Source organism: Lissotriton helveticus, chromosome 2_1, assembly GCF_964261635.1.
Source record: "Lissotriton helveticus chromosome 2_1, aLisHel1.1, whole genome shotgun sequence".
Classification (NCBI taxonomy): domain Eukaryota; kingdom Metazoa; phylum Chordata; class Amphibia; order Caudata; family Salamandridae; genus Lissotriton; species Lissotriton helveticus.
In genome coordinates this window covers 602043157-602055974 of record NC_136059.1, presented here as the reverse complement: position 1 = coordinate 602055974, position 12818 = coordinate 602043157, and the positions used below count along the sequence as shown (strand labels likewise).

The 12818-nt window shown below is 42.2% G+C and overlaps 1 protein-coding gene across 4 annotated transcripts in view; it reads right to left on the bottom strand.

Moving 5' to 3' along the window:
• RAD17 (RAD17 checkpoint clamp loader component) overlaps nt 1-12818 on the bottom strand; it is a 564733-nt gene that overhangs the window by 163695 nt on the left and 388220 nt on the right. For all 4 annotated transcript variants that reach the window (XM_078675299.1, XM_078675297.1, XM_078675300.1 and 1 more), the window contains exon 11: nt 10794-10991. In XM_078675299.1, coding sequence (XP_078531425.1) covers nt 10794-10991 — 198 coding nt within the window. The remainder of the gene's footprint in view (nt 1-10793; nt 10992-12818) is intronic.

Below are 12818 nucleotides of genomic sequence, written 5' to 3'. Positions count from 1 at the left end.
GACCAGAATTGCAATAGTGACATCAAATATTTCCTTGGTTACTTTTATTTCTAAAATGTCAAATTTCCCAGAATGGCTATACAAAGATAACCTTCAGATATTCTTAGCCTATCAACATGTTTCCAGTGACATACAGAATAGGTGACTCTGATCAAGGCCCAATTGATATTCAGTCTGTTAGGGTAGGCATACAAACATTGATCTATCTAAGAGTTAATGTCAATGTAGTTCTTCCAAAATCAAATTATAGGCTATTATCATGTATGACCTAAAGTATATATGTATGTGTATTTGGATGTATCAGTATTAAGTGACTGCATATGAAGCATGAAAGCAATTGAATATTTTACAAAAGTGGAAAACATCATATAATTATATAATGTTTTCCACTTTTGTAAAATATTCATGGCTGGCAAGGGGATCCAGAGATGTGCCTGTTAAAGTTGCAGACACAGTGTAGAGGGAGCAATGGTACAACAATGATGCAAGAGGTGTCCCTTGAAAAGGAGAATGTTCAGTTCTTTTCAGAAGAGGGATGGAGAAAGCATGGTATTGAGTAGGATGGTGTTCCAAAATCCTGGGTGTGCAGCTTTAGAATACTTGTCTGCTTATGCACAGTTCTTAACTTCAAATATGGTGATATTTTAACTTCATGTGTTGTGGAGGCCTCCTAAAATTTAATTTGTCTGCTCATTTACAGCATTTAGCCAAGACACTGAAGATCCCATTGTTCCAAAGAAAGGTGAGTGAAGAACAAGTTACTTACCTTCGGTAATGTTTTACCTGGTATCCACTGTCTATCTGCAGATTCTTTACCTTAGAATATTTTACAGGCATCCGACTTGATCCAAATTTTTGGGGAGAAGAATCCCAGCGCGCCGGTTGGTGGTGTCATTCTGCTCTGCATCACCTGCGCTAAAAGTGACGGGTGCGATACCTATGAAGGCGACACCCCGGCACGCTGACGTCAGTCACTCGTGATTTTCCACGCCTAGAGTGTGTAGCCACACTGAGAACTTACCATTGGTGTACCAAGCTAGGGCCCTGAGAAGGGTGTCCCTTTACTCCGCAATCTCTTCATAGATTGTGGAGAATGGGAGAGCCGGTAAGGAATCTGTGGCTAGATAGAGTCTCTACCAGATAAGGTGTTACCGAAGGTAAATAACTTGTTCATCTCACGGAGACTTTTAGTCCCAGATTACTTACCTTAAAATAGATACCCAAGCAACACCTCCCCGCAGGTGGCTCTTCGAAGCCAATTAAACCAGAAAGTCCTGCAGGTGTGGTGAGGCAAGACCACCAGCGATGAAATCACTCTGCTCGGCAAGTCGGTCATGTCAATCCCACACCTTATGGTGAACTTAGCTTAATCTCTACCATCAGCAATAGCCTAGGTGGGTATAGCTAGGGCCTCTGCCAAGACCATTGACAGCAGTTGCGCAACCGATTCCCATATCATATGGGAGTAATGGTCCAATAGGCATGCAGTGTTCACTGCTTCTGTGCAAAGTTCGCTGAAGGGAAGGATTATGTTACTTACCCTGTACGTATCTGTTCTTGCATGTAGAGCTGTAGATTTACATGCTTTTCTTTGCACACTCTTGCCATCTAGTGTTGGGTTCGGATGTTTGCAAGTTGTTTTTATTTTCCAGTCATGCGGTAGAGTGACTCCTCCTTACAGTGATAGTGCGCATGGGCATCAACTCCATTATTAGATTGTTTTCCAGCAAGAGGGTGAGAATGGAGTAAATGAGTGTAGTATCAAGATGTCCATGTGTGCATAAAATGAATAATAATAATAACTGCAACGACCATAGGTGTCCGGGGGGGGGGGCACGTGAATCTACAGCACTACATGCCAAGAACAGATGCTTACAGGGTAAGTAACAATCCATTCAAGGCATGTGTTCTGTAGATACACATGCTTTGCCCAGTCTGTTTAGCAGTACCCTCCAAAAGCGGTGGCTAACCAGTGGACGTTGCAGTTGTTTGAAAAAGTGTGCTTAGGACTGTCTGTCCATTAGCTTGTTGTCGTGCGAATACATCCACACAATAGTGTTTAGTAAATGTGTGTAGCGTAGAACATGTACCGGATTTACAAATGTAAGCTATAGGAAACCTAAAAAGAACATGGATGCTCCTATTGGATGAGTAGAATGTTTTCTAGATGGTACAGACAAAGTTCTTTTGGCTTTGACTGAACATGTTTGAAAAAGTTTAACAATCTAGAGATACCAGATTTAGAGATAGTTTTTTTTTAATGAGTTTTATATAGCGCAAACTAGACCAAAAGATATCAGATATCAGAGCGGTTTACATGAGCACCAGTTTCGTTACAGATGGACACATTCATGTTTGTTAGGCAGGGGGAGAGTAAGTGACTTGCCCAGAATCACAGGATGTTAAGAGTCGTTGCAGAGACTCGAACCAGTTCCTCAGCTTCGAGGTCGACCGTTCTAATCATAAGGTTACATCCTCTCCCCAGGTTTCCCTTTATGAGTTGAAGCAAAAGCAACAAAAAGTTGTTCTATTTTGCGAAAGTCTTTTTTTCTATCAATATAATACAATAATGCTCTTTTGACATGTAATGTATGTAGAGCTCTTTTTGCTACAGAATCAGGTTGAGGGAAGAAACCAGGTAACTCAACCGATTGGTTAATATGAAAAAAAGAGACTACTTTAGGAAGGAACTTTGTGTTAGTATGAAGAACCACTCTTTCTCGATGGAGTTGGAAAAAGCTCAATGACCAGTCTTATGATAGCAATCAAAAAAGTCACCTTCTAAGAAAGAAATTGCAGTGGACAATTGCGCAATGGTTCAAAGGTGGAACCATAAGTCTTGTTAGAACAATATTAAGGTTCCATACAGGTGAAGGTGGAAGGTTTGGTGGTTTGAAGATATGCAGTCACTGCTGCAAGGTCTAGGCGTATGGAGGTATATGAAAGGCCTGCACATTATAGATGAAATCAATAACAAATGATTTGTTGTATAGTAGCACCTAGTGTTTCAATTGTTTGGTTATTACAATAAATAACAAACCTTTTCCACTTTGCTACATAGCATGCTCTAGTGGTAGGTTTTGTTGCTTCTTCAAGAATTGTCATGCAATCTGATGGAAGACTTAGGTATCCAAATTCTATGACTTCAGGTGCCAAATCGCTAGGTTGAGCCCCTTGGGATTTGGATGTCTGATTTCTCCATGATTCTGAGTGAGAAGGTTTGAGGTGGGGTGAAGCTTCCGGTATGGAACTACTGAAACTTTCAGTAGTGTGGTGAACCATGGTTGACGAGCCCATGTGGGAACTATCAAAATGAGGGTGAGAGATGTTTCCCTAAGCTTTCGAACCAGAAATGGAAGAAGCAGGAAAAGCGGAAAAGCGTAAGCATATATCCCTGACCAGTTTATCCACAGGGCACTGCCATTGGATAGAAGGTATGGGAACCTGGAGGCGAAGTTGGGGCATTTTGAGTTCTGAGCTGTTGCAAAAGTGATCTACTTGTGGAAATCCTCATTTTTGGAAGTAGGGAAGGAGGACTTGGGGGTGGAGTTCCCACTTTTGGACTTGCTGCTGCATCCTGCTGAGGAGGTCGGGAAATTTGTTGTCCGTCCCAGGAAGGTGTTCTGCCAGCAGTTGGATCAGTGATTTGGCCCAACGCCAAATGGTCTGAGAGCGGTGTGATAACTGTAGAGTGTGTGTGTCCCCCTGTTTTTGTACATAGCTGTCATATTGTCTGTCCGGACTAGGACAACTTTCACTGTCGGATGAGGTAGAAATGCTTTTAGCATTAGGTGAACAGCTAGAAGCTCTAGGTAGTTGACATGGAGACTCATGTGTTTGGTATCCCATAGATCCTGAACTGTTAGATGCTGTAGATGGACAACCCACCCTGTAAGGGATGCATTTGCTGTGAGCACGATTTGTGAAACAGGGTTGATAAAGAGAGGCAATTTTGATAAGTTTTGTGTGTTCCATCACTGCAGAGAGCGATGGGTGCAGCTGTCTACAACACTAGATCTTTTAGTTGACACTGTGATTGATTACATTGACGTGCTAAGCATTCTTGTAGAGGACGCATGTTTAATCTTGCATGAGGTACTCTGGGAATGAATGATGCCATCATCCCTAAAAGCTGCATGAAAGTTCTTACTATTAGATACTGATTGCTTTGAAATTGTAGCAGCAGTGTTTGCTAATTGTGAATTCTGGCTGCACTGGGATAAGCTAAACCTGTTTAAGTGATCAGCATAGCTCCTAGATAGGGTTGCAGCTGTGCAGATTAGCGAAGGGTATTTTTGCCCGTTGACTGTGAATCCCAATTGATGAAGAAGATTTATAGTAATTTGAGTGTGTTGTAAACACTTCAGATGTGTGTTGGCTTTGATGAGACAATAGGCTAGATATGGGAAGATATGAATTTATTGCCTTCTTAGATGAGCTACTACTACTGCTAAACATTTGGTGAATACTCTAGGTGCAGTAGTTACTCTGAATTGGAGTACTTTGAGTTGATAGTGTTTTCCTTCTACCACAAATGCGATGTGCTGGGTGAATAGGGATGTGAAAATATGAGTCCTTTAAGTCGAGTGTTGACAAACTCACCTTGCTGTAAGAGAGGAAGCACCTGTTGAAGTGTGATCATATGGAAGTGTTCTGACAGTATGTATCCGTTTAGCGGTCTGAGATCTAATATTGGTCATAGAGAATGGTCCTTTTTTGGGATTAGGAAGTAAAGTGAATTAACCCCTGATCCATGGTGTTGCATTGGAACTAGTTCTATAGCTCGTTTTGTTAAAATAACTTGTACTTCATGTTTGAGCAGTTGATGGTGCTCTGAAGAGTATTTGTGAATGTGAGGTGGAATATTGGGAGGATTGAGGTGAGCTCCAGGCAATAACCATGTTAAATAATGTCCAACACCCATTTGTCTGATGTTATTGATTGCAAAATGGGAAGAAATTGATGCAGTCTTCCCCCAACAAGTGTATGATGATCGGGGGGAATTGTTATGAAGTCCCTACTTGTTGGGAGATGGAGAGGTACGTGTTGGCGTACCTCTAACTCTGCCTTTAAAATTGTTTCCTCTGTTAGCACCTTTATAAAATCCTATAGAGGTGGAGGATTGATTGTATGGTTTATAGGAAAATGTTTTGGTATCTGTGGAGGTACTTTTTGAGCCTCCCCTATAAAAAGAGTGGCAAAAGGAGCCATTGTTAGAGGGTGACTATAGCGCTCCCACAGATTTTTCCCACCTATATGATCTTTTTCATTTTGTCAAGTGGTTCATCCTCTTGAGGACCAAAAATATGTTCCTTATCAAACGGGGCATTAAGTAATGTCTGTTGTACCTCTGTTTTAAATCCAGAGATTCTTAACCATGCATGTCTTAATAGTGATAATAGAGGAACTGGAAATTAGTTTTCACCCCTGTACTATTTCCTCTCCTCTTTTCTTAAGCACCTCTGGGAGATTTTGGAGTAAGTCTTCCATTTCGTCCCAGTGGGCCCATTCGTACCTAACCAAAAGATCTTGTGTATTGGCTATGCGCCAATGGTTGGCTGATTGTGAAGCCACCATTTTGCCTGAGGCATCTATAACTTGGACTCCTTGTGTGGAGGTGGTGCATCACTTGAGGTTTGTGAATTTGCTCTTTTACTAGCATTGGTCACGACTAATGAGTCTGAAGGAATCTGGCTCTTAATAAAAATTGGGTCAGATGGTGGGGGTTTGTATTTTTTATCCACCCTAGGTGTTCTAATATGTGCCCTAACCGGATCTTTAAAAATATCTTCAGCATGCCTAATCATACCCTTTAACATAGGTAACAACTGTGTTGTTTTATGTATGGTTCCTAAAGTTTCATATAAGAAATCTTCTTCCAAAGATTCCTTGTGTAATGTGAATCTATTGTAAGTGGCTGCCCTGCCAATTAACTCCTGATTTGAAGTGTTATCATCAGGAGGGGAAGGTTTAGCAGCGTATAGATCTGTGTCTGTAGGAGGATCTATATTGTAATCATCTCATGGATCTGGTGGTGGTTGTACATAAGGATCAGTATCTGTACAAGGAGAGCCATGTGGTGCGATATCTAGAGGGTCTAAGGGTGGTATAATAGGTACTGGTGAACATGGTGGAGGGGTATGAGTAATCGGGTGAATGGGGCTAGTAGACATGTCCTTCTTTTTCTTTAGAGGGATATTATATCCTTCGTCTATTTTCCTTTTGGAGGATGTTATCAATGGTTTTGCTGTTATATGTCCAGTGTCTGGATTTATATATACTTTCGTTTGTTTTGGATCCAGCTTTTGTTGCATGGTTTCCAGAATTGGCCCTGGAGGCTTTTAAGAAGTATTTTTATGTTTCAGCACTGACATTTTCGGTGCTGAGCTGGATTTGTGTTTGTCTTTCGGAACAAATGTTTTAGGTGCAGAGGATGTGGTGTCATGATGAGAACATGAGTCATAAGGCTTGATGTGCACTTTCAGTACTGAGCCAGAGAGTGGGGCATTCGAAGCAGAGTCTCCGTGCCTCCCATGGCCGGATGCCAGTGGTGGCCCGGGAGCCTTATGTTTAATGGAAGTAGGTACCGTGGGCAAAGGGGCTTTGGAACGCACTGCACCTTGACCGGCAAGCATATCATGGAACTCAAGTTCAATCTCCAGCTTGGATTCAGAGATTGAGTCTTGGACGGAGAAGGCCTCTTTTTCTTCCACTGCACATGCTTCCATCTCTTCCTGCTCAATGTCTTTTCCGAATATATCAGGTGTCTTTGATATTTTTTTGCTGCATTTCTGACTGTCGAGCCAGGTCGTCTCGGAGTGTCTTTTTCGAGCAAAAGAAGCGCCAGGCATCACAGTCTTCTTCCTTGTGCTTCGGAGAAAGGCACAGGTTACAGACTTTGTGAAGGTTGGTGTGCAGATATTTGGAGTGGCATTGAGGGCAAAATTGGAATGGAGACCGTTCCATCGGCAGATTACTCAATGGTGTTTGTTTGAGTAGAAGTGAAATAAAACAGGCTAGGCCCAAGGCCGCGGTGGAGTTTTCTCAATCCAACTGAGTGATTTTTCCCAATTTTTGATACGCAGGATGAGAAAGCGTCTGAAACAATACTGATGCAGGTACAGCGGGTTGCGAACCGAAAGGATCCCAATGAACGGGCTTAAACCAGAACACAGCAAACCACATCTGAACCCAATGGCGGAAAAAAAATGTCTAACAATGGAGTCGATACCCATGCGCAATATCACTGAAAGGAGGAGTCACCCTACCTTGTGACTGGAAAATACTTCTTCGAAGATAAACAACTTGCAAACATCCGGACTCAACACTAGATGGCAGGAGTATGCAAAGCATGTATATATACAGCACACATGCATCGGATCCTTTTGTTACCAACGGTATCCAGTCTCTTGGATTCCCTATCCAGTAGAGAGGGTTTAATCCTGGATGTAAAGGCTTGCACCACCAAGCTCTCTAGAGCGGAGTGCTAGTTAAAGAAATTGGGGTCCCCAGGAGTATGGCAACGGCCGAGGGCAATTTTCCTATGCACAGGAGCACCTGTGCAAGGCTTGGACCAGGTCCAAAGTGTAAGGGCTTCATTGAAAGGGAGTAGGGACTTAGAAGGGGTGACCCCCAGCAGAAGCAAATCCGTGAAGGCGTTCATCTTGACTGCCACCATGGGCAACTGAAGGTCCAAGACCTCAGCCACCCTACGCACCACCACTTCAAAAAAGGCTGCCTCCTCCCTAGGAACGTTAGGATGGGAGAGACCAGATCAATGTAAGGTGAGGTATCTAACTGACTGCCTCCACCAGTTCCTGGACCAGTTTTCCTGTTCTTCCTCAGAGGGATGGCATTCATAAGGGTTCAGAGACTCCTCCCATTCGTCTCCATCTCCAGGCCTATCAAACAAATAAGGCACTGGCTCAGATCCAGGAAGCATGGGCCCGATCGGTGTCATAGCTGGGCAATGCTCATCCAGCTCAGTGTCGACGTCGGGAATAACAATGGGATGGTGCTGCCTAGGGAAGCCGGCACCGTAGGCACTGGAGTAGGCGCCGAAGAAGGTCTTGGAGCGTGGATCCAAGGGGGACCCCTCCCACACCCTAGGGGACCGAAGGCGCACCCCATGAGCCAGGCAGCCCAAACTTGAGGAAGATGCCCTCACAGAACACCGTCAACTGGGTGGGGGTTGCTCTGGCTCAGGTAAAGTCAGGGAAGAATAAAGCAGACTGGGGGACAGGTTCCACCGGCTCGCAGGGCCTAGAGTGGAGACGCTCCAGTGTCATTCGGAACACTTCAAAAAGCGCTGCACACTCAGCCCCTCTTCAACTTCTTGGATTTCTTATGCTTATGAGACTTACCGGACGATGACCGTTGGGAAGGGCTTGGTACACAGTGCTGAGACCTTTTGAGCAATCCAGACCTCTAGTGTCGCTGAGTCGACTGACTTCGAATGGTGAGGAGAAGAAGCATTCCCTTACCGCCTTCGGGTGCATGATGCGGCAGTCCTCGCAGGTCTTGGGAGTCGTGTCCCAATCCAAGCACCAATAACACACCAAGTGGGAGTCTATGATTTTTCCTGTGACAGGCTCCACATGGTTTGAAGGCATCCGGTTTCTTGGGTGACATACCTCACAACAGGAGAACATTTTTCAAAATAAATTCAACAAAACGTTGAAAGCCAGTCAAAAAGTGCCTGAGGTGTTGCTCAGACAGGATCATCGCTATCTGAGGCGGAAAGGAAAGAACTGATGTCAGCTCGCAGGGGAGTCTCCTATACAGGTACCACACAAGGCAACTCAGGTGCAGACAACGCCGAGTCGAATGACGCCACCTACCGGCATGCAGGAGAAATGCTACAAAAACATTCGGATTCAGTCTGATGCCCGAGGAATACTTTAACGTAAGGAATCTGCGGCTAGAAATCCGTTTCTGATTAGTACCCTAGGAGGTATCAACATATTGGTCATCGCCACCGTTTCCATCAGGGATTGTGACAAAAAGTGCCTATCCAATAGTGGGGATATGTTACCTGCCCAAACCTGTGAATCACTGTTGGCTATGAATATCCTTAGGTACCTTAAGTGCACAAAGGTAACCCTTGTGGTGAAGTATGAGCCTCAATAACCAACATCTGTCACTTTGGTGCTGGAAACATGCATGATCTAGCCAAATTCACTGGCAGCCCTGCATAAACCACAAAGCCATTCAGTATCAGTTCTGCACATGAATCAAACTGATTTGGAACAATCAAATATATGAGAAAGTCATCTTTGTATTAAGAAACATAGGCCTCCAAAACAAGGCCCAGTGGAAACCCCTAATAACGTCATCCTGCCAGAGCCTTCCTATTTGGATTCTATAGCCAAGTAAGGGAAACAAAGGGCAATCATGTACAGAACTGCATCCAATATGAAAGAAGCAGTGATTTAGGTTCTTACAATAGGGAACAAATGCAAAGACGGTCAGTCCCATTATCATAAGAGTGTAGCTAAGGAAATAAAGTCCCAGGTCAAGTTGTCAAGGAATACATTGAAGACTATTAGGAGGACAGCAGGGGGCAAAGATAATAGTGTATTGTTTGTAGGTCCTGTGAGACTGGAGGGTCACATAGCTAAGGAGAAAATAGTTTGAAAAACCGGACTCAAATCTCACGATCCCCTTCTACAGTGTCACCTTTGCTTCTTATGGCAAAGTACAACAAAATATAAGGAAGATTGTCATGGTCTTCTCCATGAGTTCACTTATGTGGCTAAACATTAAACACCGAAACCTTAAAATAAAAATTCAGCAATTGACTCGGCTCCCAGTGAGAGTAGCGCATTCAATAACAATTAGCTCTTGATGATCCAAAGTCTCTCTCACTCCAGAGAGGAAAGACTTGGAAAGAGTGGACAAGGTCACTCCTGTCCCACTCTGGTGAAATAACTGCACTGCACAATTTTTATTCCGAAACAAATTCAGATGACAAACACCCTCTCATTCTCAAGTTAACAAAAGACAACTTCTTGACTCAGCTCCCAGTGAGAGTAGCGCATTCAATAACAATTAGCTCTTGATGATCCAAAGTCTCTCTCACTCCAGAGAGGAAAGACTTGGAAAGAGTGGACAAGGTCACTCCTGTCCCACTCTGGTGAATTTACTGCACTGCACAATTTTTATTCCGAAACAAATTCAGATGACAAACACCCTCTCATTCTCATGTTAACAAAAGACACCTTCTGTGGCATGACTACTACCGTTGTTTCCAAGCACCAAAATAGAATTTTACTTCAAGTACAAATTATATTTTCTGTACCCGTCCATCATGTTCTACAGTGGGATTAACGATTGGTAGAGAAAACACGTTCAATTTAATTTTATAAACAGCCATTACTTTAGTGTTCCTAAACTATGTAGCACTGTTAAAAACATAACTACCTGGTGCAGTAACAGGCATTTTATGAAATATGATTCTTGCTGAAGACAGTCTAATCTTCATCTTCCCAAGACTTTAAATTGCATCTAATATCTTTAAACAGATGAGGTAGAGCAACATTGAAAAGAGGTTCTAGTTTCTGTATGATTAATGAACTGTAATGACTACTAGAAAACAAAACTCCAAACTATTTTAAAACCTTTAAAAAATATTTTCCTTCATGGAAGTTCAAATGTTCTGTTTGCAGTCAATACAGAAGAAACTGCACATGGAGAATTGCTATTGTAAATGTTGCTAATATAAAATGTTTTAAGTGTTAATATTGTAATTTAAAAGTGCATAATAAATACAGCCAAATGAATAAGCTACTTACGTTTAAAGTGCAGTATTTTGCCCAAAGCTCTGAACAAGAAAAGAGATACATCTTTTCCACCTATAGCTTGGAGGTCGTCTTGTTTCCCTTTAACTTTCTCAGTCTTATTTTGTTGCTTTGGAACAGATGATGCAACAACAGCTTTAGAAGAATGTTTCACTCTCTTCCTTGAAAAAATATTTTCTTGTGAGGAGCCATCTGAAACAAAATAATCAATAATTACCACTAGAAATATCTCTTTACTATGTTACATGCACTTAGCTACAATAGTCAGATCTAGTTAAGAAACCAGTGAGATCCGAAAAAGAGGCAGTACCTGAAACTTTTAAATGATGCAAAGTAAAAGATAATATTTTAAACAGAATAAATGAAAATAATGTTTAATACGTAAGTGTACAAAGACATTTGTGCTAAACTGAAAAAGTTAGGGAAAAAAGATTTTAACATTTGAACCTTAAGAACAGAATATGTCAAATAAAATGTGAAGTGGACAATAACAAAAGCAAATTTTCTCTTCATAGTCCACTGTAAGTACTCATAAATTTACATTAGCTAAGTTTCTCTTAAGTGACAAAAGTAACAGAACAGGATACCCTCACAGGTGATTGTGTGCTTTAGAAATACACTAAACATAACATTGTTTCTATCTGCATTTTTATTTGATAAACAGTGCATCTAGAAGCAACATATATAGAGCATTTATATGACGCGTGGATCAAAATAAGCAATTGCAAGCATCAACCGTTAAGACAATGTAGTGAGGCACATAGTGGAACATTATAAGATGGGGGAATTGTATTGAAATAATAGCAGAGTGCTACCTTGTAACACTAATAATACTACAAATAGTTGAAAAGCAGGGAAACGCATTATAGACACAATAGTCTCCAGAACAAAATCAATGGAGGGGAATACATTGATAGAAATTGAGAACACTTTACTAGAATCCCAGGGACACCTACCTCATGTGTTTTAAGGACACTGCGTCACCATTACAAAGCCTTCAATATCTTACAACTTGAAAGAATTAACCTGCCACAATTTTTTATCCTTGCTCTACACACCATGAATTGCCATTCTACCCTTACATTCTGCACACCCTCAGGCATGCAGTGCAAACCCTCGGCTATACAGTGCACAGACTCAGACATGCCCTGCAAGCACCCACGAATATCCTGCACACCCGTGCCGTGCCCTGCATATTTACATTCCCCCCCTGAGCACTTTCAGTCGCCACCTGAGGATGTTCACACATACCCTGTAACCCTTCACTCATGTCCGCCAAACCTTCAGCCATGCCCGCCAAACATTCAGCAACAATCAAGGATGCTTTAAACACTATCAGCAGTGTTTAATTATGAACTATATAGCTCCAGCAGTGGTCATTAATGCCCTGAACACTTTAAACCCGACCAAGTGCACACCTAGTTCCACCCACACTCTACAGAGCTCTGCCAGACTCTATGCAGCCCTGTACAGACTAAGAAGCACGGATGCCCTCTGCATGTTCCTGCCCATGTTCTACACCATTTAGTCATGTACTGCATAGGAAACGAATAATAAGTAACTTACCTTTGGTAATAATATTTCTGGTGAATACCCCATCTACCGGTACATTTCTCACGTTGTTCATTTCCTGAGGTGCCAGACTCGATCCAGAAAAGTTACAACAGCTCTCTTTAGCTGCTATGTGGCACCATAGCTCCAAATAGTCTCAGGTACCTCCCAAAATGTGATGCCACAAAGCTGTACATAGTGCCATACCGGCACTCTGACATCAGTTTCCATCCTTTTCTGCATATCATTAGTGTCATACAAAGATAACGAAATAGACAGAAATGCAAAGCAGATAAACTTGCTTGAAACCTTACTAAACAACAATCCTCCTCCTAAGGGAAGATGGGTGGGTAATCTGCAGGTAGATTATCCACCAGAAATGTCATTACTAAAGGTACGTTTTTCGCCTGATGCATACTTCTACCTGCAGATTCCTCATCTCATGAATAAATACTACAGCAACATAGA